We start from the raw sequence: 25865 nt of genomic DNA, 5'->3' as shown, positions 1-25865 counted from the left end.
CTTTCAGTATTCCTTACATCAATGCTTTTAGTTTCTCATACAAAATAAATTAAAATAAAGAATTACCTTTTTACTGGGAAAAAGTAAAAATTAATAAATTGTAGAAGCCTTATTTGAATCCAAAAAGTATATGACATGTAAATTGAAATGAAAAACCTTAGAGTTTATGATACTTTTTCAAAGCAGCTAAAGAATTGATACTTGGACACAGGAAGTTTTTCAAAAACAATTTTTATAACATCAGAAAAATGTTTACCTCTTGTTGGGGGCATTGACTGGAAAGGAATACAACAGAACTTTCTGAGATGCTAGAAATGTTTTTTATCTTGATGGGGTGTGGGTTTTGTAGGTAATGAAAAATAAATAGTAATAAATAAGTAAATAAAAAGTAGGAAAGTTGCCAATACAGTTTTACATATTCCTGTGATGTTTTTAATCAACAGGCATCTCCTTACTGAGATACGTAATGAGAAGTTTCGATTATACAAATTAAAGATGATGGCAAAGATGGAAAAATATCTTCATTCTAGCAGATGTAGGAGACAGTATGTATTATTTATTTTATGCCAATAACATGGATTTATGAATGATGCTCTTTTAAGAAAACAATTTGGCTAAATAGTTGTCCGTATTTTGAAAAAATATTTTGTTGCTGTTATATGCGTGCTGAATTTTTAAGGCTAACTTCTTTGTGTCTGAATAAACTGAAGTCAAATAATGAGGTCCCAAGTGAATCAATTAATGATGATTTTACCTCATTATTTTCAGGAATGAACTTAACATATATGTTTCTGTTCTTTTTTTTAATTTAAAATTTTGTCTTGCGTAGAATCATCTTGTCTCATTTTGAGGACAAACAAGTACAAAAAGCCTCCTTGGGAATTACGGGAACTGAAAAATGCTGTGATAATTGCAGGTCCAGGTAAAGATTTCTTATTATACATGGACATTCTAAAAGTCTTTGTTTCTCTTCCTTTTCATATTTAATTGAATTTTTGTTGAATGATAAGTATTTCAGTTTTTTAAACAAAACAAGGAATATATTTAGATATAAGAGAAAGCAAACAATATTAAAGTACTTTGCTTCAAAAATAGATAAAGCAATAAAATGGTAGGCCTACATCAAAACATATCAATAGTTATATTAAATGTAAATGACCTAAAATATTATTTAAAGGCGTACGTTGTAAGAATTGGTTTAAAAACATGACCCTGTTCTATATGTTGTCCACAAGAAATCCACTATAATTATATAGATAAGTTTAAAAAAGAATGAAACATTACATTCCATGAAAACATTAATCAAAAGGAAGCTGGAGTTGTTACTTTAATATCAGACAATGGAGACTTTGGAGCAAAGAATATTATCAGGATAAAGAAGGATACTATATGATGTAAAAGAATCATTTCACCAATGTATCAGTCAGGGTTCACCAGAGAAACAGGACCATTGATATCATATATATACATATATATACACACACACACATATATATATGCTATATATGCGGGGGAGAGGAAGAACAAATGTAGGGAGAGAGGGATGAGGGGACTGATTTTGGAGAATTAGTTCATGAAATTGTGAGGGTTGGCAAGTCTGAAATTTGTAGAGCAGGTCAATAGGCTGGAAATTCAGGCAAGAGGTGATGTTGCAGTCTTGAGGCAGAATTTCTTCTCTAGCGAACCTAGTTTTTACCCTTTATTCCTGCCACTGAGTGGATGAGGCCCACCCACATTACTGACAGTAATCTATGCTTAAAGTGAACTGATTGTGAATGCTAATCACGTCTACAAAGTATTTTACAGCAACATCTAGGTTAGTGTTTGACCAAACAACTGAACATCATAGGCTAGCCAAGTTCATGCATAATATTAATCATCACGACCAAGAGGACATCATCCTAAATATATATACACACACACACACACACACACACACGTATATGTAGAGATATATATATATATCTACTTAACAAAAAGACTGACAGAACGAAAAGGAGAAATAGAGAAACCTACAGTTAAATTTGGTGACTTCCAACATCTCTCAATAATCAATAAAACTAACAGACCAAAAAATCAGTAAGAAGATAGAAGCAATGAACAGGACTATCAACATGCTGGATCTCATTGACTTTTATAGAACATTCTACCCAACAACAGTAGAGTACACATTCTTTTCAAGTGCAGATGCAATATTCATGAACAGGGATCATATTCAGAGTCATAAACCTTAACAAATTTAAGAATCTTGTATTTGTATATTTTTTCACTAGAATGGAATTAAACTAGAAAGCAATAACAGAAAAATAACAAAAAAGTCTCTAAACCTTAGAAATTAAATAACACACATCTAAATAAATGCATGAGTCAAAAAGGAAGTCTCAAGGCAAATCAGAAAATGTTTTGAACTGAATGAAATGAAAATACAAAATGTGTGAGATGCAGCTAATGCAATACTGAGAAGGAAATTTATAGTATTAAATACCTATATTATAAAAGAAGAAAGGTCTTAAATCAATACCTAAGCTTCCATCTTAAGCAACAAGCAAATAAGAGCAAAATAAATTAAAAGGAAGCAAACAGAAGGAAATAATAAAGAACATAAGTCAATGAATAGAAAAGCTATGGTCATACCACTGTTCTCCAGTCTGGGTGACAGAGTGAGACCCTATGTCAAAAAAATAAAAATAAAAATAAAAACAAACCAAGCAGCATGCAGCATTCATTGTCAATGAATAGAAAATGGAAAAAACAATAGAGAAAAATCAAAGAACTCAAAAGCTCATTCTATGTGAAGATCAACAAAAATGATATGAACTTCTAACAAGACTGACAGAAAGAGAAGAGACACAGAAGACCAAGACCAGGAATGAAAGAGGGAATTTCACTACAGACCCCCCAGGTATTACCAGGGATGATAAAGGAACACTGAAAAACTCAGAACATAACTTTAATAATCTAGACGAAATGGATCAATTTTTTGATAATCTCAAGCTAATTAAACTTACACTGAATTAGATAACCTACATAGCGTTACAACCATTACAGGGATTGAATTCTATGTTAAAAATCTCTGAAAATAAAATTCCCTAGCCCAAAGAGTTTCAATGACAAATTCTACCAAACATTCAGAAGACAAAATAATACCAATTCTGTAGCACGATTCCATTTATATAATACTCTTTGAGACATAAAACTATACTAGAGGGATGAAGAAAAGATCAGTGGTTATCAGAGATTAGGGGGAGGGAGAAGGTATGATTCCAAAGGATAGTACAAGGCAGTATTTTGGAGTGATAGATTTGTCGTGCCCTGATTGTGATGGGAGTTAGATGAATCTATGGATGTCTTAAAATTTGTAGAACTTTACACATACATACAACCAATTTGCCTATGTTAATTGAAAAAATAAAATAAAAACAAATTATTTACCTAGTTGGGTTAGCTACATACATAAGTTCAATATCTGCATTACTGTAAGACAAAAGAAGCATTATTAGGGATGGAGTTGTTCTCTGTGTAATGGCAAATAGTTCCTTCACTAAGAGGACAGAATTGTTCTATGCACCTTTGAAAAACACACACACACACACACACACAACCAACGAAGAGTAACTTGCCTGGTGCAGTGACTCACACTTGTAGTATCGGTACTTTGGGAGGCTGAGGTGGGAGGATCACTTGAGACCAGGATTTTTGAGGCCAGTCTGGGCAAAAAAGTGAGACTGTGTCTCTACAAAAGTAAAAAATAAAATAAAATAAAATTAGCTAGGCATAGTGTCATGTCATGTGCCTCTAGTCCCAGCTACTCTGGAGGCTGAGGTGGGAAGATCGCTTGAGCCTGGAAGGTCAAGACTGCAGTTGCAGTGAGCTGTGATGGCACCACTATGCTCCAGGCTGGGCATCAGAGTAAGACTCTGTCTCACATAAAAAATAAATGAATAATAATTTAAAAAAACTTGTCTGGGTGTGGAGGCTCACACCTGTAGTCCCAGCACTTTGGAAGGCCGAGGCAGGAGGATTGCTGGAACCCAAGACTTTGAGAACAGCCTGGGCAACATAGCAGGACCCCATCTCTATTAAAAAAAAAAAAAAACTTAAAAATCCAGCAAATACATAAAGCACAAAACTGACAGAAGAGGTGGAGAAATCAATAAATCCACCATCAAAGTGGAAGAATTTGATATAATTTTTTGTTATTGTTAGGGTAAACAATCCAAAGATTAGTACACTATAGAAAATTTGGCCAACATAGTAACAAGTTTGATTTATCGGATACATAGTATATAGAGCCCTAGACCGAGCAACTATAGCAGTGTGTCTCCAGTGTTTTTACTTCATGACCCACATAGCAAATGATATGTGTATGTAACACACTGAGCTAATTGTCAGAGTTCAGTTTCTGTCCAAAACCCTAAGATCTGGAGTGATTAACCTTTCAGCACACTTACAACTCACTTGTTGTAAGCACACTGATTGAGAAGCCTGAAAGACTTCCCTCCTTAAACATGCATGGAATTTTTCTGAAAACTTATGTATTGGGCTGGGCGCAGTGGCTCATGCCTGTAATCCCAGCACTTTGGGAGGCCGAGGCGGGTGGATCACGAGGTCAGGAGATCGAGACCATCCTGGCTAACACGGTGAAACCCCATCTCTACTAAAAATGCAAAAAATTAGCCAGGCGTGGTGGCGGGCGCCTGTAGTCCCAGCTACTCTGGAGGCTGAGGCAGGAGAATCGCTTGAACCCGGGTGGCAGAGGTTGCAGTGAGTGATTGGGCCACTGCACTCCAGCCTGGAAACAGAGCGACACTCTGTCTCAAAAAAAAAGGAAAACAAAAAACAAAACAAAAAAAACTGGTAAAAGGGCCCAGTGGCTCACACCTGTCATTCCAGCTCTTTGGAGATTGAGGAGAGAGGATCAGTTGAGGCCAGGAGTTCAAGACCAGTCTGGGCAATATAATGAGACCCCATCTCTACAAAATTTTAACAATAACAACAAAAAATCTGGTAAGAGGCAGCATGAACAGTACTTTGTGGGAGTTTGATAGCTTGAAATACCCATAATTGAAAAGAAAATTTATCAGCTAAGCATCTCACTAAAGAGATTAGAATAGGAGGATAAACCTAAGCGTAGTTTTTTCCCCAAACATTATTATATCTGGATATTGAATGCATTCTTATTGCTATTTCAAAGATACTCTAAGGAAAGCAATTGAATTAGGTAGTTGAACTCTATAGTAGATTTTCTTTAATGAGTGATTTTGTTCTCAACCTACTTAAATAATTCTCATTTGAATTTATGATAATTTCAGATCTACCCAAAGGGTGACTTAGGAATTTAACTTCTAAATCTACTAAATGAAAGGTTTATAATATTCATGTTATTTTACAGTCATTAGCGTTTAACAATTTATAGCATAGGATTTGGGTGGTTTTTTTTTCATTTTAAACAAGAAGTTTATTTAAACAAGACACTTGACTAAGGGAAAACTATCTTGGAGTTATTATTACTAGAGTAATTTATTTCTACTTAAAGACAGATTGCCCCACACATAACAGCTACATAAAAACGGTTGTAAAATTGTCCTTGGTTTTACAATGATTAATGAAAAACGTTAAAATTCTCCAATTGAACAAGGTATGCAAAGATTTTTATATTGTTTTTTGCTAAAACTGTGACAGCAAAATAACATCCTGGAGTATAAAGATAAGAGCTGAATGAGCAGGCCACTAGGGGACAAAGGGAGTCTTTTCACAGAACCAATGCTTCTTTTCCCCACCCCATCTCCATTCGAAGTCAATCTAAACATACTATTATCTATTTAGTTTAAAAAGAAAAAAAGCAAAGCAATGTGTGCTTGTGTACATACACCAGATACTTTATGTGCAATAAAAGGAGGAGGAAGGGGGAAATGAAAGAATAGAGAAAACTCTATGTAGTCAGGATGTGGTGGAACCAAACTGCAACTTTCTTTTTTTTTCCTTTTTTTTTTTTTTAAGAGGGAGTTTTGCTCTTGTCACCCAGGCTGGAGTGTAGTAGTGTGATCTTGGCTCACTGCAACCTCCACCTGTCAGGTTTAAGCCATTCTCCTGCCTCAGCCTCCCGAGTAGCTGGGATTACAGGTGCATGCCACCATGCCTGGCTAATTTTTGTATTTTTAGTAGAGATGGGGTTTCACCACGTTGACCAGGCTGGTCTCAAACGCCTGACCCCAAGTGATCCACCCACCTCAACTTCCCAAAATGCTGGGATTACAGGCGTGAGCCACCACGCCTGGCCAAATTACAGCTTTCTAATTGAGACTGTATTCTTGGTCTGGAAGAGCACAGTTCTGCAGTAAAGTAGCCCGTCCCCCTTTTAGTAGACATCTCCATGTCTGCTGCTGGAACACATCAGTTTTATCTTAAGCCTCACTTCCAAATGTACAGATGTGTCTGGTTCGTTGATTGGCTACCTGTCAAATTGAAACCTGATCTGCCTCATTGACAAACCCTGTCCCTCACAATAGGCTTTCATTGGTTTACTAAGTGGTGCATGGCTCTTCATCTCAAACTGCACCACAGTGCCATCCTGCTCCACCACCTTCAAATGAACATTATCCTTGTTCTCAGTCTTGACTCTTTCCTTGGGCTTTTTGTGGACCCTGGTGAGTGTGGCAGTCTCCTCAGCTGCTGCTTCACAAAAGAGGTACCAGGCAACTGAGATGTGTTTTTTCTAAGCTGAAAGCCTTTTTGTTTGTTTGTTTGCAACAAATCTTTTTTTGCGACACACCTTTAACACTAAAGTCCAATATTTATATAATTGGTCAAGTAAGTGCAGCTGTTCTAGCTATAAATATAGCAACTGTGCTTGCTTGTACTGTTATTAACATTATTCCTTTCTGTGGTCTGAGGTACCTCCCATGAAACTTGCTTCTAGGGCACTAGGATTGAGAACCATCAACATAACATAACTGTTATGCTACAATAGTTTATTGTTCATATTTTTGATATTCACATACTCGGGTATAATGAACTTTATTCGTAGCTTCTGAAGCAGTTGGCGCATTTGAGATTTTTTACTTGGCTAATTGTTATGCTAAATCTTTTGATTTCTAAAGATACATGCCTTGGCTAAGCTTTCTTCATATGTTATTGTTTTTATTTAGATTGGGTCATTGCTATTCCATGGATGACTCAGAGGATACATCCTGGGACTTTGGTCCACAAGCATTTCAGCTTTTGTCTGCTGTGGATATCTTAGGGGGAAAATTTGGAATTGGGCTTCCAATTTTATTTCTCCGAGGATCTGTAAGTATACCTTGTGAATTCCCTTCATAGATCTTCTTTTACTTATATTACACTTTCTTCAGAGGTTTGCAGTATTATGAGTGTAGCTTTGACTTCAGATGGGTTACTGGGAACTCACAGAATCTTACTAAGTTCCTGTTAAACACTACATTTGTTACTTTGGATAAAACCCGTGTGTATGGCATCTTCTGCTGTTTTCATGTTCCAAGACTATGTTCAGCTCTGCAGCTCAGTCTAGAAGCATTGTGTTAGTTTATCACATTGCATTGTTGTGAATCCCTAGACTCATCTTGCTTAGGATAATTAGGAAAAGTTAACTTTCATTGTGTCAAGGGACAGGTAAAACAAAATTGTCGTTTTGTCCAGAAAACTACTAAATTCTTCAAGGAAAAGTTTAGTTATAGGGATTATTTTGTAAATGTCTAATTTCAATAACAATATTTGGGACATATTTATTTTTCCTTCTGTTTCCTATTGGAAGTATTTAAAGTTATAAGAAAATAGTGGTTTTTGCCTTTACTAATGAATAAATAATCAGTTAAATTCAGCTACTTTTTTTGGAGTAATTGATGTTCCAGTATTCTCCTAAACAACCACAGGTACAAATGTGAATAAGATCGGACCCTTGCAGTCCAAGAGCTTGTTCTGTAGTCCTTTTCTTTATATGATTTTCCCCCCGATTTAGAAGTATAAAAAGCAAAGCTAAGTATTACGCACTGATATTGGCTGAATAAATCAAGAGCGAGAGATAGGATACTTTGCAAATATGCATACTTATTAAAATATACTTTAGAGATTAAAATTCTCATTTCTAATGTAGAATAGGTAAGCATTTATTTGTGAAATACTTGAATGCTTCATGTAAATACTTTCTGAGTTTGTATTTTTAAAAAGGAACATACTTATTAAATTAGTTGTGAAATACTTTTAATGAAATATATTGAAAACTTCTGTTGATTTTTCATGTACTGATGTTTTTAGATTCTAAATGGAGTTTAACATTTTGTTTGTAAATCACAAGTTGGATTAGAAATTTAATAGTAGAAGTGTTGCCTAAGGAACTATTTTAGGTGCTGTGAGTGAAACTGTATTTTTTATAACAAGAATTTTAGTTGTAAGGGACAGCTTAAATATAATTGAGATCTATGAAAATGCATTCTGTCTCTATCACCTTCAAAACCTTTGTATCCCAGTTGAATGTATAATTTATAAAAATTATTTTTGTTTTAATTTGCTATAATCCAGCCATATCCAGTATCAACAAATAAGTCTAAGTAGGCTCCTTGACAAACTTGAACTGGCCACAAGAGAGATCAGATTTCACCTATTAAAAAACCAAATCAGACCACTTATACTGACAGTCTCTTCTGGGAGTCCTCAAATTAAGAAGTTTATCCTTTGTGAAATATTATAGTACCCTTGCTAGACAAAAGTAAAACTTTTCTAAAAGTACCACTTAATGAAAATCTGTAGACACTAAATGCAATGAAAATAAGGCAATTTTTTTTTCTCCCCATTTCAGTGATCTTGGTATCCTGGGATATTGTTTTTAAAATTATCATTATAATTCCTTTGAGAATTTAGTAAAATGTTCCCTTTAACCAACTTAGGAAAAATTAATATCTTTGTATGTGATTTTGATCTGTAAAATAAACATTTTAAATTGGGAATAATTGGAGTTTAAAGAGATTAAATATGTAACATATAGTAGCAGCATATAATTATCTCTCTTTTTTTTTTTAATTTTTTTTTTTTTTTTTTTTGAGATGGAGTCTTGCTTTGTCACCTAGGCTGGAGTGCAGTGGTGTGATCTTGGCTCATTGCACGCTCCACCTCCCGGGTTCATGCCATTCTCCTGCCTCAGCCTCCCAAGTAGCTGGGACTACAGGCACCCACCACCATGCCCGGCTAATTTTTTGTATTTTTAGTAGAGATGGGGTTTCACTGTGTTAGCCAAGATGGTCTCAATCTCCTGACTTTGTGATCTGCCCACCTCGGCCTCCCGAAGTGCTGGGATTACAGGCATGAGCCGCCACTGAGCCCGGTTGTATAATTCTCTCTTACACAAGATTTTTTCTAAATAGTATAAACCGTTATGTAGCCTATCTAAGAGTTTGTGAATAGAGTTTAAAATTTTGTTTTTAAGCTGCAAGTTTGATTAGAAATTAAACAGTAAAGGTATTACTTAAGGAACTTTGTTTTACCTGTCTAAACAACTTACTATATAAAAATCTTTAAGCATTCTGTATAAATATGTGATAAGATATACAATGACCTTAATTTTATAGATTAGAAAATAAAACCACACTCATTAATTTGCATAACTGAGAGATTAAATGAAACTTCTTTTCTGATCACATTAGCAGAATGCCAAATCTTGTCGTGGCACTAGAATTAGACGGTAGTTTTGATGATACATGATTTGACTATAGACATTTGTTGAAACTACTGGTAGTTTTAATCACTCTTGTAATTTTCACACTATCCAACGGGAGAGGATTATCCATCCTGTTTTCTAGACAAGCTATTTCACCTGAATGAAATATACTCCTAGAGATAATTATTACTATCTTTTGGTTTTATTTTGTACATGGAATTATAGTTCACAATGACTTTCTGAAGCCCTAAAGTTGTAACTGTGAGCTTCTTTGGCCTGTAGTGACTGGGAAAAAGCACCCCCGCCCTGCCTTCCCTGTCCCCCAAAAAAGTTAAAGTGTTTTTAACAGTAGCTATGGACTTTTTGTAGTTTAAAAACTTAGGAGTTGCCCAGGGTGGAATGCAGTGGTGTGATCATAGCTTGCTGCAGCCTTGAACTCCTGGGTTCAAGCAGTCCTCCCACCTCAGCCTCCAGAGTAGTTGGGACCACAGGTGCCACCACACCCAGCTGTTTTTTTTATTTTTTAATTTTTTTGTAGGTATGGGGTCTCCGCTTGTTGCCCTGCCTGTTTCAAACTCCTGGGCTCAAGTGATCCTCCTACCCTTGGCCTCCCAAAGCACTAAGAGTCACTGTGCCAGGCTGAGTTTAAAATTTCTTGAGTTGGAGTTTATGGCTATTTTTTCCACTAGTTATTAAACATGTATTTTTGTAAAAGGCACTGTATTGCATTTTGTGGGGGAATTCAAAGCTAAATTAGATGAGACGCCTCGTCTAGTATGGAAGGTGTTACTTAAGAAGAAATAAGTGTAATGTAGCAGAGAACCAGATAAGGGACATGTGAATAGATATAAATGTTATTGAAGTTCTGAAGAGAGAGGGTGTTTAGAGAAATCAGAGGAGTACCTGTGAAGGTATAACTAGAACTTCCTGTTTTTGTGGAATATATGGTAGATTTTGGTGTGATACTGTCTATTTGGACAGTCATTCAGAGAAGAATGAGGGAGGAAGGGTGGAGAAGAATGTGGCATTCACAGTACAGAAAGCAGTTGTGACTTTTAAAGAGGTTAATATGGAGAAGTGGCAAGTCTTCTTTTCCTCTCCTCTCTCTTTCTCCCCTCCCCTCCCCTCCCCTCCCCTCCCCTCCCCTCCCCTCCCCTCCCCTCCCCTCCCTTCCCCTCCCCTCCCCTCCCCTCCCCTCCCCTCCTTTCCCTTCCCTTCCCTTCTCCTCTTTTTCTTCTTTTTTTCTGTCAGATACTGGTGTAAAGACTTCGCTTTTATCAGAAACTGATATGTTGGGTCAGGTACCCTGGCCAGTCAGTTCTCTTTATTCTAACATTCACCGATCAATTAGATTTCCACATTCCATGATATGTCAGTTTTAGTGATCCTTATTTTTCCACCTGGTTTATAAAGGGAAAGAATGAGATATGTCACCCAGGCTCTGAAGTACAGTGGCGTGATCATAGGTCACAGCAGCCTCAAAGTTTCCAGTTCAAGCGATCCTACTTCCTTGGCCTCCCGAGTACGTGGGACTACAGGTGCGTGCCACCATGCCCAGCTAACTTTTTTGTAGAGACAGGGTCTGCCTATGTTTCCCAGCCTGGTCTTGAAACCCTGGCCTCAAGTGATCTGCCCACCTTGGCTTCCCGAGGTATTAGGATTACAGGCGTTAGTCACTGTGCCTGGCCTGAAAATTTCTCTTTTTGAGATGGCATCCCACAGAAGTATACCTGCTTAGAGCTAACACTGGCAAAAAGACTATTTAACCCTATTGCCTGATTTTACTGTAGTTGAGATTGAGTTAAAGTAAAAGCTGAATGACCTGCCCTAGGTCATACTGTTACTTTGTGCCAGAGTCAGAATGAGCAAATGACTTTCCTGCCTGCTAGTCTAGTGTCTTTTCTATTTGTTGTGCTGTAACATGCAGTTTTAAATTTGTATTGTTATGCCCAGTGGACATGGTGGCTCACACCTGTAATTTCAGCACTTTGGGAAGCCGAGGTGGGAGGATTGCTCGAGACCAGGAGTTCAAGATGAGCCTGGGCAACATAGCAAGACTCCGTCTCTACAAAAAAAATTTAAAAAGCCGAGTGGTGATGTGTGCATGTAGTCCTCCTTGTGGGAGGTTGAGGTGGGAGGATTGATTGAATCTAGGAATTCAGGACTGCAGTGAGCCATGATTACACCACTGCACTCCAGCCTGGGTGACAGAGCAATACCCTATCTTGAATGAATGAATGATGAATGAATGAATGCCCAAATCCCTAAGCTGTGTTCTGTATAGCAGCTTTCTCATCGTAGGCAGTTTTTACTCTATCGGTGGACAACCTACAAAATTAAGTTAACTACAACATTTAAGCAATTAACAGAGAAGGCCTTGTTCAGAGTGAGAAATCATTAAGCATTTGTTGTTGAAAATTCTTACTGTATTATGTTTTAATTATTATTATATTTTAAAATGTTACTTGTTTTAGTTTGGATTCCTAGTTGAAAACGTAATATGATTCCTTTAAAACAAAGATACTTTGTTTTAAAGCAAAGGTATATCATCCTTTTCATGGTGATTGCCATGGAAACAAGACAATGTAAATTTATTCACATAGTACACAGTTTTCATAGTTATTGATCATGAGGGGAAGGGACAGTTAATCCCTACTGATCAGATAAAACCTCATTGTTTCATCCTAATATATGGGTTTTTAATGCTTAGGAAAGGAAAAGCCAGAAGAGTAATTTTTAGTATTTAGAGAGCTAGTGATTCTAGTTAGGGAACTTATACCTTTGGTGTTATTAGTTTGCAAGGAATAGAATCTCCTACTACAGAGGTAACCCCTAGCAGATGTAGAGTACCATTACCAATTGTTCCAGGGAAGGAAACCCGACTAGATACCAAGTCATGCTTTTTACTCTTAGATGAAGAAATTCAGGTTGAGTTAAAGGATCAGCTGTTAACTAATAAAAAGCAGATTAATATTACTGAGCCAGGCTTTGTCCTGGTTATGGACTTAATCTTCATAGTATCCTCAAGAGATAAAAATGAATATATATGCATATTAGATGAGAAAATAGAAGATAAGTAACTTGCCAGAGCTATGGCTTGAATGCAGGTAATGTAGCTCAAGAGCCCCCACATGTATGTATATTGGGTGTGGGGAGCGGTACGTGTGGATGCTTGTGCACGCATGTGGTATAAGAAGAAAAAATTAGCTGTTATGCCTGTAATCCCAGCACTTTGGGAGACCAAGGCATGAGGATCTCTCAAGCCTAGGAGTTCAAGACCAGTCTAGGTCACATAGTGAGACCCTATCTGTACAAAAAAAATTAAAAAAATATTAGCGGGCATCGTGGAATACATCTGTAGTCTCAGCTACTTGGGATGCTGAGGTGGGAGGATCCTTGAGTCCAGGAGATTGAGGCTATGGTGAGCTATGATGACACATCTGCACTCCAGCTTGGGTGACAAAGAGAGACCCTGTCTCAAAAAAAAAAAAAAAAAATTAGAACTAGTCATCTGGAGGCCTATGTTCTAGTCCTAGCTTTAGTATAGGTACACCGTGAGACATTAGACTACCATTTAACATCTTTGAACCTCTGTTAATTTGTTAACAATATGGGTAAAAATGACTAAGATAGATCAAAGAGCTCCAGCATTCCCTCCAGCTCTGAAATTCTATGATGTTTTATCTTATTTTACTTATAAAAATAAATTATATTATGTATATTTAAAGTACACAGTATAATGTTACAGGTTACCTATATATAGTAAAATGATTACTATAATGAAACTAACATATCCATCATCTTACATTGTTAACCATTTTCTTGTTTTTGTGGCAAAAGCAGCTGAAATCTACTCATTTAGCAGGAATCCCAAATACAGTACATTTGTATTAACTGTAATTCTCATGTCATACATTTGATCTCTAGACTTGTTTATGCTACATATGGTTGACTTTTAAGCGTTCTACTCAAATCAACCCTAAGTCAGGGTTAGCACAGACGGGTCTTGTTAACAAGGAAGAAGGTGCCAGATTGTACCTGGGTGTTTATATTTCTCTAAATCTTGTTCTGATCATATTTTAATAAATAGAATCATCAGGACACTAAAATTCATTCCTTAGCTATTAAAAAAGTCTATTCTATTTTTATTGTTAAGATTTAGGAGAGCATGGTACAGATTCTCTTAACTATGCCTATCAGAAGCCTATGTTTTAAATCCAATATATAGTCACTGCTCTATTTGTCTCTGTTGAGAACTTACCCTGCTTTACCTAATTTCATCCTACCTTCCTTTTTGTGAAAGATCACCCTTATTTAGCCTATTTTTTGGCAAACCTACACCTTAGAAATAGTAATAAATGACATAAGCATATTAATATTTATGATGTGATTTATTTTTGTTTTCATTCATATACTTGGGAAGATTCTCAGATATTAAAGCAATGTATGTTTACATTTAAGTATATCATTCTTGTTCTGTTTTAGAAGGCTTGTATTCGCGTTTTTAACATTCAAAAAGATAAACCTGTAATCATAATGATTTCATCAATTCACTAAAACCAGTATGCTTGTAATAGCCCTATAGTTGCCTTAGTTAAGTTTGCTGCAACTCATTTTATGTATCCTTTTAATTTTGATCCCTGGATTTTTAATTGACTATTAAACCTTTGTTAGGGTATATATGAAATGTAAAAATGTTGAGTTATAGTCTGCCTTTTTCTAAAATTTTAGATTGCATTTTTATATAGAAATTTAAGTTGCTCATAATCATTCTAGTGAATTTAAGCAGAAAGGTATTTATTACTCGGTATTAAATGGCTTATAATATTGTTGATAAGGTTCCACTGTAAAATAGTTCACCAAGGGAACTGTGGCCTCTTCTGTGATCAAGAAGCCATTTGTCAACTTGGGAAGCTTCCACTACAGCACGTAACCCCAAACTGCATTGAGTAGGAAGCTGTAATAATCAGGAAGGTTCTACCTTTGCATGCTCTGTAAACCAGTGTGAACCTGCTATAATTTGTAACCACAAAATGGTGCCTGTTGATACTTACGAAGCATGTCATTGTGTGCTGGGTTCTTTGCTAATACTTTTTATAAAAATTAAATACCTCCACAATCATGCATGCCAGCAGAAACAGCAGAGGAATAGCCTTGGCCTCACTTCCTGCTTATACCTGTCATGCAAATATACAGAACCCAGAACCCTAGCTGAAAGGGAGTTTGGGAACTAGTATTTGTACTGTCCCAGATTCTGCAGTGGAAGAATTCATAGTGGATGGAAGGTAGAAGGACCCTTGAATTACAGTCAGCCACATTCACCACAAATAACATTAAATAAAAGTAATTTTCCATAAAGCTCTATGTTTGTATACTTCCTTTTTTTTTGTTTGTTTTTGTTTTTGCTCAGTCTGGAGTGCAGTGGTGTCATCATAGCTCACTGCAGTCTTGATCTCCTGAGCTCAAACGATTCTCCTGCCTCAGCTCCTGCTTCAGCCTCCTGAGTAGCTGGGACAACAGGTACACACCACCACACTTTGCTAATTTTTTATTTTTTATTTTTGTAGAGATAGGGGACTCACTGTGTTGCCCAGGATGGTCTTGAACTCCTGAGCTTAAGTGATCCTCCCAAAGTGTTGGGATTACAGGCATGAACCACTGTGCCTGGCCCATAAACTTGTATATATATTTAAAAGTAGTATTTAAATGTAGGATGAATGAAAGAGGCAGTAAGAGGACAAAGTGAATGAAAAAGTACTTTTATAGGGAGTGAAAGCTGGAGAGGTCTCTCTGTTAGAGGAAAACAGAATTGCATGTGACAGACTAGCTTTCTTAACATTTCTAGAACTTGATGGCTGTGAAGAGCCTCCCATAGGAATTCTCCCTTCACTTAGGAAAACATACGTTGAAACCATCAGCTATTTAGCATGCACCTTCTTTTCCTGGTCTTTCTCAGTGAAGCAGCTAAATTATAAATGATTAAGTAAACTTTACAGTGTATCATATGCGAAAGCACAGTAAAAACAAAAATGCATTGGAAGCTGTGAGTTGTTGCACTGCACTCATGGATGAGTAGCTATTGGTTTGCATTGCTTTTGTTTGTTTGTTTGTTTGGTTTTTGAGATGGAGTCTCGCTCTGTCGCCCAGGCTGGAGTGCAGTGGCGTGATCTCGGCTCACTGCAAGCTCCACCTCTCAGATTCACGCCGTCCTCCTGCCTCAGCCTCCTGAGCAGCTGGGACTACAGGTGCCCGCCACTACACCCAGCTAATTTTTTGTATTTTTAGTAGAGACGGGGTTTCACCATGTTAGCCAGGATGGTCTCGATCTCCTGACCTTGTGATCTGCCCACCTTGGCTTCCCAAAGTGCTGGAATTACAGGCATGACACATTGCGTTTTATATAATTCTCATGGTTCTAGTCTCGAACTGTAGGATTTTGATCACTGTTTCAAACAATAACGTGAGTTTGCTAAGAGGTCTAAATAACAAAAGCTAAGTGTTCCAAACATTGAATTATATGTGAAATTTCCTGCCATTATTTAAGACACAAAAGGAACATTATTTTGATAATGTATTTATTTGTGAGTTGAGTGTTCAGAATGAGCACGATGGGTATAACATTTTTGTATGTTTTTAAAGCTGAAATTTAGTGTAAATCCAAAGAATCAATAGACAAGTCTGTGTTTTACTTAACCTGTATGTTTAAATTAGCATTTTTAGATAATGATTTTATTTTAATTTCAGAATTCTCAGCGTCTTGCAGATCAATATCGCAAGCACAGTTTGTTTGGCACTGGCAAGGATCAAACAGAGAGTTGGTGGAAGGCTTTTTCCCGTCAGCTCATCATTGAGGGATTCTTGGTAGAAGTTTCTGGGTCTAACAAATTTATAAAGATTTGCACCCTTACGGAAAAGGTAAACAGTATAGGAGTCTGCCTGTTTGACTTAATTTTGTTTCCCACTCTGTATTAAAAGATCCTTTTTGCTTTTAATAGGGTAGAAATTGGCTTCATAAAGCTAATAGGGAATCCCAGAGCCTCATCCTTCAAGCTAATGAAGAATTGTGTCCAAAGAAGTTTCTTCTGCCTAGGTTCATTTTTCAGTTTTTTTCTTGTAACTTCTGGGTTTTTTGTTGCTATTTATGTGATTCAAATTACACCAGTTTATAGGCGTCTCACAAGTAAAATGAATTACCTGTTTGTTTTTGTATGCCTGTTTTAGTCAGTTTGGGGGAAGGGATCTGTGAGGAAAGGATAAGTCATGGAGCACTTTTCTTTTTTAAGAGACAGGGTCTCTCTGTGTCTCTCAAGCTGGAGTGCAGTGGTGCGATCATAGCTCACTGCAGCCTCGATCTCTTGGGCCCAAGTAATCCTCAGTCACCTGAGTAGCTGGGACTATAGACATGCACTACTATGCCCAGCTAATATATTTTAATTTTTTGTATATAGACAGGGTCTTTCCTAGGCTGGTCTTGAGCTCAAGTGATCCTCCTACCTCAGCCTCCCAAACTACTGGGATTGCAGTCATGATCCACCGCTCCCAGCCAGAACACTTTCTTGGTTGATGGGAAGTAGCTGACCATGGTATTTAGAAAGCTTCTTTCTCATTGATTAAAGAAGCAGAGTTGAAATCAATGTTGAGGAATCCATATATCGTATTTACTTCTCACGTGTAGAAGTGGAAAGGGAGGGAATACATTTGTTGCTTACTTTTTTATACCTTTACAGGCATTGATCACTTGTGAGTTTTCTCTTTCACACTTTTTAAAGCTTCTAGAGCTTTTTCTGGAAAAAAGTCAGTTTTAAAAATTGCCGGTTCTAAAAGGGTAATATCTTATTCATCTTTCTGAGAGTGGAGTATGATGATTCATGAATTAGATACTTGCATCTTAACATTTGAGATAATTTAATTTTATTATTTTTCAGCTCGAGAACTGTATCTTCAGGCACCAAAGAGCATTCTTATAATCAAGTACCAGTTGAATTAACTGCAGGGAAGAAGGTTTGTTTTAAAGAAGTTGTTCCTATATATTTCATTCTTTATTGATTCAACTTCTGTTTAAAATTTTATATTTTAATTCCCTTCCAATTAAAGAGAAAATTGCATATATAACAAAACATAAAATTTGGCAAGAGAAGTGATGTGAACAGACTAGAATATATGGTATATAATTTCTGGGGCTAATAAAGAATTGGAAGTATTTGAGAAAGGAATTTATTTGGGTTCTTTTAAACCTATCTTCTAACTCATTTGGCTTAGAGTGTTCACACGTTATAATACTTATAGTTGATCAAAAAATAAGCCTGATTCCTAAGTGTTCTTATTAGAGCTACACACACACACACACACACACACACACACACACACACACACATACGTTCTCTCTCTCTTTCTGTCTCTCACACACACACTCACTCACATACTTTCTTGCTTTTTTTGATCTAAGATCTTAGATAACTATTACAGATTAAATACTAATCCACTGGCAGACTTCAGCTGATCAGAACACTGGAATAATAGGCAAGTATAGTGAATTACATTTTCTGGTGAACCTTTTCTGCTTATTGAAGTATGCAGAATGTAATTGAATTGTTTTTATAACTTTGGCACTTGCTATATATTAGAGCATTCTTTTGATGATTTATTTTCTATAGTTTTGGGAGGGATAAGACATTGGATTGCGTTTCTAACTACCTTTAGAACTTTAGAAACGGATAATTTAGGAGGTTGTTCTCAGGTGATTTATTTGATGGCTTGATTATGCAAAGAAAAAATTGTGATTGTGAGATTTTTGTTTCTTATTTTCTTCACATTTACAAGGTTTTTGAAACTTCTTTTTTTAATGGACCTTTATATGTTTAAATGCAGTCTAACTTGGAGAAGTTATATTCTTACAAACCATGTGATAAGGTTTCTTCTGGGAGTAACATTTCTAAAAAAAGGTACGGAGTTCCATATTTCTATGTTCTATACTTACTTTATGAGTACTTTTTTTCTAAAGAGAAAGGACTGTCAGATGTTGGGCTATTTCACTGGCAAAAGGAAGTTAAATTTAAAACATAAGCCTTTCAGTATTAGAATGATCAAAGTGAGCTACAAAATAATAATGTTAATTTAATAGCTAACACTTCTTGGATATTACTGTTTGTCAGGCATTATGTTAAATGCTGAGAGCTTTATATGTGATGTCTCATTTAACACCTACAAGAGCTTAATAGCTGTTATTATTTATCACCATTTTATAGTTGAAGATACCAGGGGTTAAGAAGTTGACTAACTTGTTCAAGAGCTTATAGCTTATGGCCGAGCTGGCTTTCAAATCTATATTTGCCTACCTCTAGCATCAGGACACTATTTATTTTTATTTGCGTGAAATATATACAGGCCTGCTTTGTTTTATTGTGCCTTGCTTTATTGTGACTTGCAGATACTGCATTTCTTACAAATTGAAGGTTTGTGGCGACCCTGCGCCAAACAGATCGTGTTAGCCCCTTTTTCCAACAGCATGTCCTGTTGTCATGTCTTTGTGTTATAGTTTGGTAGTTCTTGCAATATTTCAAACGTTTTCATTGTTATCATATCTATTATAGTGATCTATGATTGGTGATCTTTGATGTTTCTATTGTAATTGTTTTGGGGTACCATTAACCATGCCCACATAAGGCAGCAAACTTAAGTGTTATATGAGTTCTGAGTGCTGCATTGACCGGCCATTCACCATTTCTCTCCCTCTTTGGGCTTCCCTGTTCCCTGAGATACAACAAAATTGAAATTAGGCCAATTAATAACTCTATAATAGTCTCTAAGTGTTTGTTTGTTTGTTTTCTCAAGACTGAGTCTCACTCTGTCGTTCAGGCTGGAGTGCAGCGGCGCAATGTCGGCTCACTGCAACCTCCACCTCCCGGGTTCAAGCGATTCTCCCGTCTCAGCTTCCTGAGTTGCTGGGGCTACAGATGCCTGCCACCATGCCTGGCTAATTTTTGCATTTTTAGTAGAGATGGGGTTTTGCCATGTTGGCCAGACTGGTCTTGAACTCCTGACCTCAAGTGATCCCCCGCCTTGGCCTCCCGAAGTGCTGGGATTACAGGTGTGAGCCGCTGCACCTGGCCCATCTCTAAGTGTTTAAGTGAAAGGAAGATTCACATGTCTCTCACTTTAAATCAAAAGCTAAAAATGATTAAGCTTAGTGAGGAAGCCATTTTAAAAGCTGAGATAGGCCAAAAGCTAGGCCTCTTGCACCAAACAGTTTCCAAAGGCAAAAGATCCTGAAGGAAATTAAAAATGCTACCCCAGTGAATACACCAATGATAAGAAAGCAAAGCACCCTTTTTGCTGATATGGAGACAGTTTTAGTGGTCTTTATAGGAGATCAAACCAGCCACAACATTCCCTTGAGCCAAAGACTAATCCAGAGCAAAGCCCTAACTCTCTTCAATTCTCTGAAAGCTGAGAGAGGTGAGGAAGCTGCAGAATAGAAGTTTGAGGCCAGCAGAGGTTGGTTCATGACGTTTAAGGAAAGAAGCCATCTCCATAACATAAAACTGCAAAGTGAAACAGCAAGTGCTGGTATAGAAGCTGTAGCAAGTTATCCAGAAGATCTAGCTAAGATCATCGATGAAGGTACCTGCACTTACAGACTTTGAATGTAGACCAAATACTTTCTACCAGAAGAAGAAGCTGTCTAGTACTTTCATAGCTTGAGAGAAGTCAATGCCTGGCTTCAAAGCTTCAAAGGACAAGCTGACTCTTGCTAGAGGCTGATACAGCTGGTGACTTTAAGTTGAAGCCAATGCTCATTTAGCATTCTGAAAATCCTATGGCCCTTAACAATTAGGCTATATCTACTCTTCCTGTGCTACATACATGTAACAACAAAGTCTTGATACCTCTTTAAAGCATGGTTTACTGAATACTTTAAGCCCATTGTTGAAACCTGCTTAGACAAAAGATTCCTTTCAAAATATTACTGCTCATTGACAACACTTAGTCACCAAGAGCTGCAATGGAGACATACAAGGAGATTAATGTTGTCTTCATGCCTGCTAACTCAACATCCATTCTGTAGCTCATGGATCAAGAAGTACATTAACCTTTCAAGTATTGTTATTTAAGAAATACATTTTGTAATGCTTTAGCTTCCGTAGATAGTGATTATCAGAGAAAGGTTTTTAAGAGGTTTTCCAGAAAACCTTCTGGAAAATATTCTCTATTCCGGATGTCATGAAGAATATTTGTGATTCATGAAAGTAAGTAAAAATATCATTATTAATAGGAATTTGGAAGAAGTTGATTCTCATTAAAATCAAGAGTTTAGTGATAGACATACTGAGTTTGGGATACCTGTGGAATAGTCCAGAAATTAATTTAAATATATGGGCTTAGTGTACAGAAGTGAGCAGCAGGATGCTTATATATCAATAACTATTATTTTAAAATGTATTGAAATTTTCCTTAAAATAATACCTATACTTGATTGAAAAAGTTAATTGGAAATTAATGGCTTACGACAAGCATACCAGCCCACACTCTTCCCAAACTCACTTTGCTGTTGTTCATAGAGGCTGTCATCTTTAAATCTTTCAGCTGATTTCTCTGGCCTGTGCCTTTTTATTTCTGAATGATATGCTTAGAATACTATTTTTTTGACTTACCAATTTTAGAAATTTTCTACTCACCTCCTATCACGGTAGATTTCCCCTCCTTCATTCCTCCGCCAATATAATTATATTTCATCATATTAATAATTCATTTACATATTTTTAAATATAATAACAATATGACAATATTGTATTTATATTATTATAACTACGCAAATATTATATGCATGCTACTAACCCAGCCATGTTATTATGACCACCCGCTACCTTTATTTTTTTCCTCATGTTAGTGATTGTCTTTGTGTTCTTTTCTTGGTTTTTAGTGTTCCTTTTACTAATTTTCTTTTTTCCTATTTCAGTCTCTCATTGTTTGTTTGCTCATTTGGAGTGTTGCTTGACTTTTATCCCCTCCCACCTAGTGACATTTTAATTTTAGTTATCAAATTTTTAATTTCTAAGAATGCTTCTTGTTCTCTTCTTGTTTCTTCTTCCCCACCAGCTAAAAATCTATGATGTTATAACAAGGATCATAAATTGTATCCCAGTAGATTAAGAAATCTTGGTTAAAACCTGTTGTATACCAGTAAGTTGAAAGATGTTAACGTGTCGTATTTTCTTTCAAAAGCAGTTGGTTGAGGAAGAGAATGGAACAAATGCTCTTTTTAAAACACAGCAATTTTGTGATGAACTCAAATGGCAATTTTAACTTTACCATTATAATGAATGTATTTGATCTAAAATTTTTTAAATCTAGGCTGTTGTCTTTTAAATAACAAATTACCTTACTGGTATCATGAAGAGTAAATGTTAGTACTGATTTGGAAAGACATTCTCATTTAGGAGATGAAATAGAAAGTAAATGAGGAGAAAGAAAAGCTTTTATTATTTATGTTCTTTTAAATATTTTAGTATCATGGTGCAGGCACCAGAAAAATCTTACAGTTCCTCAGAACCTGTTATTTCGGCACAAGAGCAGGAGACTCAGGTAAGGCTTTTGTAAAAAGGTAATTAGTTTATGATAGGGTAGTTATGATTCTATGCATGCTTAAAATTCTGTATTTTGCCAGTATTTAAAAAATTGTTCTTAAGCTAAGAATCTGAGTTTATATTTCAGTTTATATTCATTCTAAGGAAAAATGTGGGATCTGAAGCTCTAAAAATAAAGGACTGGATCTTTTAAGTACATTTTTAAAAGTATTGAGTTGTTTCTTTGTTTTTTGTTCAGACTGTGTTATATGGCAAATTGGTAGAAGCTAGGCAGAAACATGCCAATAAAATGGATGTTCCCCCAGCTATTCTGGCAACAAACAAGATACTGGTGGATATGGCCAAAATGAGGTAAACTATCTTTTGCATGTGTTCTCATTTATTTCCTTCTAACAAAATTTATCCAAGTTGATAATATGACCATAGCTTCCACTGTCACATCTGGGAGGTGACTCAAATTCCCCCTGCGATGCTTATCTCTTTGCCAAGCTTTAGTACCACATTTCTATATGAATAAAAACCAGTTACGTTTTCAGCAATCATATTCAATATATATAAAATCTAACTCATTATCTACCCACCCTGCATTTTATTCAAATGCCGAAATTCCTCTTTTTGGATTCTTTTTGATTATCATACCATCACATTCCTAGTCAGAGGTTCCTAATGCTTAAAACCTCTGATCTGAATTTTCTGTCCTCCAACGTAAAACCTTTTCCTCCTCCTCCTCCTCCTCCTCCTCTTCTTCTTCTTCTACTTTCTTCTTTCTTCTTCTTCCTTCCTCCTTCTTCCTTCTTCCTTTTCCCTTCTCCCTTCTCTCTTCTCCCTCCTTCTTCTCCCTCCTTCTCCCTCCTTCTCCCTCCTTCTTCTCCTCCTTCTTCTCCTCCTCCTCCTTCTTCTCCTCCTCCTCCTTCTTCTCCTCCTCCTCCTTCTTCTCCTCCTCCTCCTTCTTCTCCTCCTTCTCCTTCTTCTTCTTCTCCTTGTCCTCCTCCTCCTTCTTCTCCTCCTCCTTCTTCTCCTCCTCCTTCTTCTCCTTCTCCTCCCTCTCCTCCTCCTCCTCCTCCTCCTTCTCCTCCTCCTCCTTCTCCTCCTCCTCCTTCTCCTCCTCCCTCTCCTCCTCCTTCTTCTCCTTCTTCTTCTTTTTTCTCCTCCTTCTCCTTCTCCTTCTTCCTTTTTTTCTGAAGACAGGTCTCACTCTGTTGCCCAGGCTGGAGTATAGTGGTGCGATCACTGCTCACTGCAGCCTTGACCTCCTGGGCTCAAGCTATCCTCCCACCTCAGCCTCCTGAGTAGCTGTGACTACAGAACATGCCACCCTGCTCAGCTAATATTTGTATATTTTGTACAGACAGGGTTTTGTCATATTGCCCAGGCTGGTCTCCAGCTCCTAAGCTTAGGCAGTCTTCTCGCCTCAGTCTCCAAAGTGCTGGCACTACAGGTGTAAGCCACTGTGCCTGACCTCTTTTTCTTATTTAAATACTTTCCATACCTTTTGTAAAATGGGTTCCTTGTTGCCTGTCTATGCCTTCCTCCTCCTCCTTAATGATACCTCATTAGTTCTGACTGTTTTCCCTTGGCATGTTGCAGAAGCCTCTTAACTATTAACCCTTCATTCTCTCTCTCTGTTTCATCCAGTATATGAGTACCAAACTAAATCTTCCTTTATCATGTCTTACTTCTGCTTAAATGGTTTCTTTCTAGCTTGGAATTCAAGGCCCTCCATTTATGAACTTGCTTTTCCATCTAAGTTACAGAATTTGAAACAATCTTACCTGGGTTGTTTACCACTTGTTGAAGACCCATTTTCAACTTCCATATATTTATTTTCAGTGTTGCTTCTCCTTGTAGTTTCCTTGATTCCTCAAAACTCCTTTTAAGAAATTCTTTAAGATCTTGTTTTATTACTATAAAGACTATGAGAAGGTATTTCATGATCTTATTGGTGAAGTAATTCCTCTCTCTTGAATTCATAGAGGACTTTCAGATGAATTCTAAAGATGCTTCTCTGGCACTTACCACACAATGCTATATTTTAGTTTTTTGTAATTAGTGGTAAACGTGTATTATTATATCTTCTAGATTTTAAACTCCGAATAAAGGTATTAGCTCCTCATCTTTTTGTGTGTCTCCCATAAGCACCTAGCACAATGCCTCGTAAACACGGGGTGATCATTAAACATTTAGAAGAAGTTATTTCCCAAGAATAGTTGCTTGGTGATTGTATTCATCTTTTGCTTCCTTTTAAAAAATTGTTTCTGTCATGTATACATATGTAACAAACCTGTACATTGTGCATGTGTACCCTAGAACTTAAAGTATAATTTAAAAAAAAATTGTTTCTGTCACTAAATTGCATCCAATAGATATTGAGTGCGGAATTTTCTAATGACATTACACAGTGCTATATCTGACACTAATTCTGTTGTTAATAAGTATTCTAAGACCATACTTTACTATTCAGGAGAGATATATATATATATATATTTGGGACTGAGTCTTACTCTATCACCTAGGCTGGAGGGCAGTGGCACAATCTCGGCTCACTGCAACCTCTGCCTCCTGGGTTCAAGCAATTCTGCCTCAGCCTCCAGAATAGCTGGGACCACAGGCGTGCACCGCCACCCCCGGCTAATTTTTTGTATTTTAGTAGAGATGAGGTTTCACTGTGTTGTCCAGGCAGGTCTTGAACTCCTGAGCTCAGGCAATCCACCTGTCCCGGCCTCCCAAAGTGTTGGGATTACAGGCATGAGCCATCGCACCTGGCCCAGAGGAGATATTTAATGAAAAGGAGTAATCATTAGATCGGCAGATTTTTAGAAGAAAGGAGGGCATCGAATGTGTTCTTGGATATTGGACACAATAAGAAATATTGAGTTAAAAGTCTGAAGGAATTGGCAGATACACTGTTACTGGTAAACACTTTGTAGAAGAAAATAATGAATGAGACTTTCTTTTGAGATTTTCTTAGCCTCTTAGTTGTTCCCAGTTAAAGCCTCATAATTTTCCTTTTCATGACTATAAAGATAATAATAAAATCAGTAATAAAATAAATATTTGATATGTTAACCTGTTCCTTTATGATAATGTCCTGTTTAACAGTTAACAGTGTGTTTTTGTGGTGATGGGGACAATAGTGTTTTTATTCATAAGTTGGTAAAAGCACAAGTCTTTAAACGGTGGTAAGCAAAGAAAGAAATTATAAAACATGATTAGTTGTATTATACATTGTTTTGGTTGTTGGAAAAACTGTACATTTAGAGAATCATTATGAAGCTGAACATCAGCTATATTGCTGGAGTGATACTGTTTCAGTGGTTTCTTGACCTTTTTGTTGTTGTTAAACACAGACCAACTACAGTTGAAAACATAAAAAGGATTGATGGTGTTTCTGAAGGCAAAGCTGCCATGCTGGCCCCTCTGTTGGAAGTCATCAAACATTTCTGCCAAACAAATAGTGTTCAGGTAAAATACTGTGGTTTGCAGGAGCTCTTAGAGAATAAGCATTTTTTGTAACCATTTCAAAAGTACCCTTCAGAAGCAACATTTTCTCACTTTCTTTGCATTTCCATACTGGACACTTAGAAAATGAATTTAGATTGTTTTTACAGTCAATC

General features: G+C 36.7%; 1 protein-coding gene across 12 annotated transcripts in view; it reads left to right on the top strand.

Annotated features, from left to right (window-relative positions):
* LOC105481956 (WRN RecQ like helicase) overlaps window positions 1–25865 on the top strand; it is a 139230-nt gene that overhangs the window by 90153 nt on the left and 23212 nt on the right. For 10 of the 12 annotated variants that reach the window (XM_011741746.3, XM_011741745.3, XM_011741738.3 and 7 more), the window contains 10 exons: window positions 444–545; window positions 830–922; window positions 7149–7290; window positions 16412–16582; window positions 16663–16757; window positions 17593–17668; window positions 18536–18609; window positions 22174–22249; window positions 22490–22602; window positions 25599–25713. In XM_011741746.3, the coding sequence (XP_011740048.2) occupies window positions 444–545; window positions 830–922; window positions 7149–7290; window positions 16412–16582; window positions 16663–16757; window positions 17593–17668; window positions 18536–18609; window positions 22174–22249; window positions 22490–22602; window positions 25599–25713 (1057 nt within the window). Of the gene's footprint in view, window positions 1–443; window positions 546–829; window positions 923–7148; window positions 7291–11080; window positions 11206–16411; window positions 16583–16662; window positions 16758–17592; window positions 17669–18535; window positions 18610–22173; window positions 22250–22489; window positions 22603–25598; window positions 25714–25865 lie in introns of those variants that run through there. The other 2 variants (XR_011607121.1, XR_011607122.1) reach the window with 2 other exon arrangements.

The sequence above is a fragment of the Macaca nemestrina genome, chromosome 8 (assembly GCF_043159975.1).
Source record: "Macaca nemestrina isolate mMacNem1 chromosome 8, mMacNem.hap1, whole genome shotgun sequence".
Lineage (NCBI taxonomy): Eukaryota > Metazoa > Chordata > Mammalia > Primates > Cercopithecidae > Macaca > Macaca nemestrina.
Note: the sequence above shows the minus strand (reverse complement) of the source record. Positions and strands in the feature narration are given on the sequence as shown.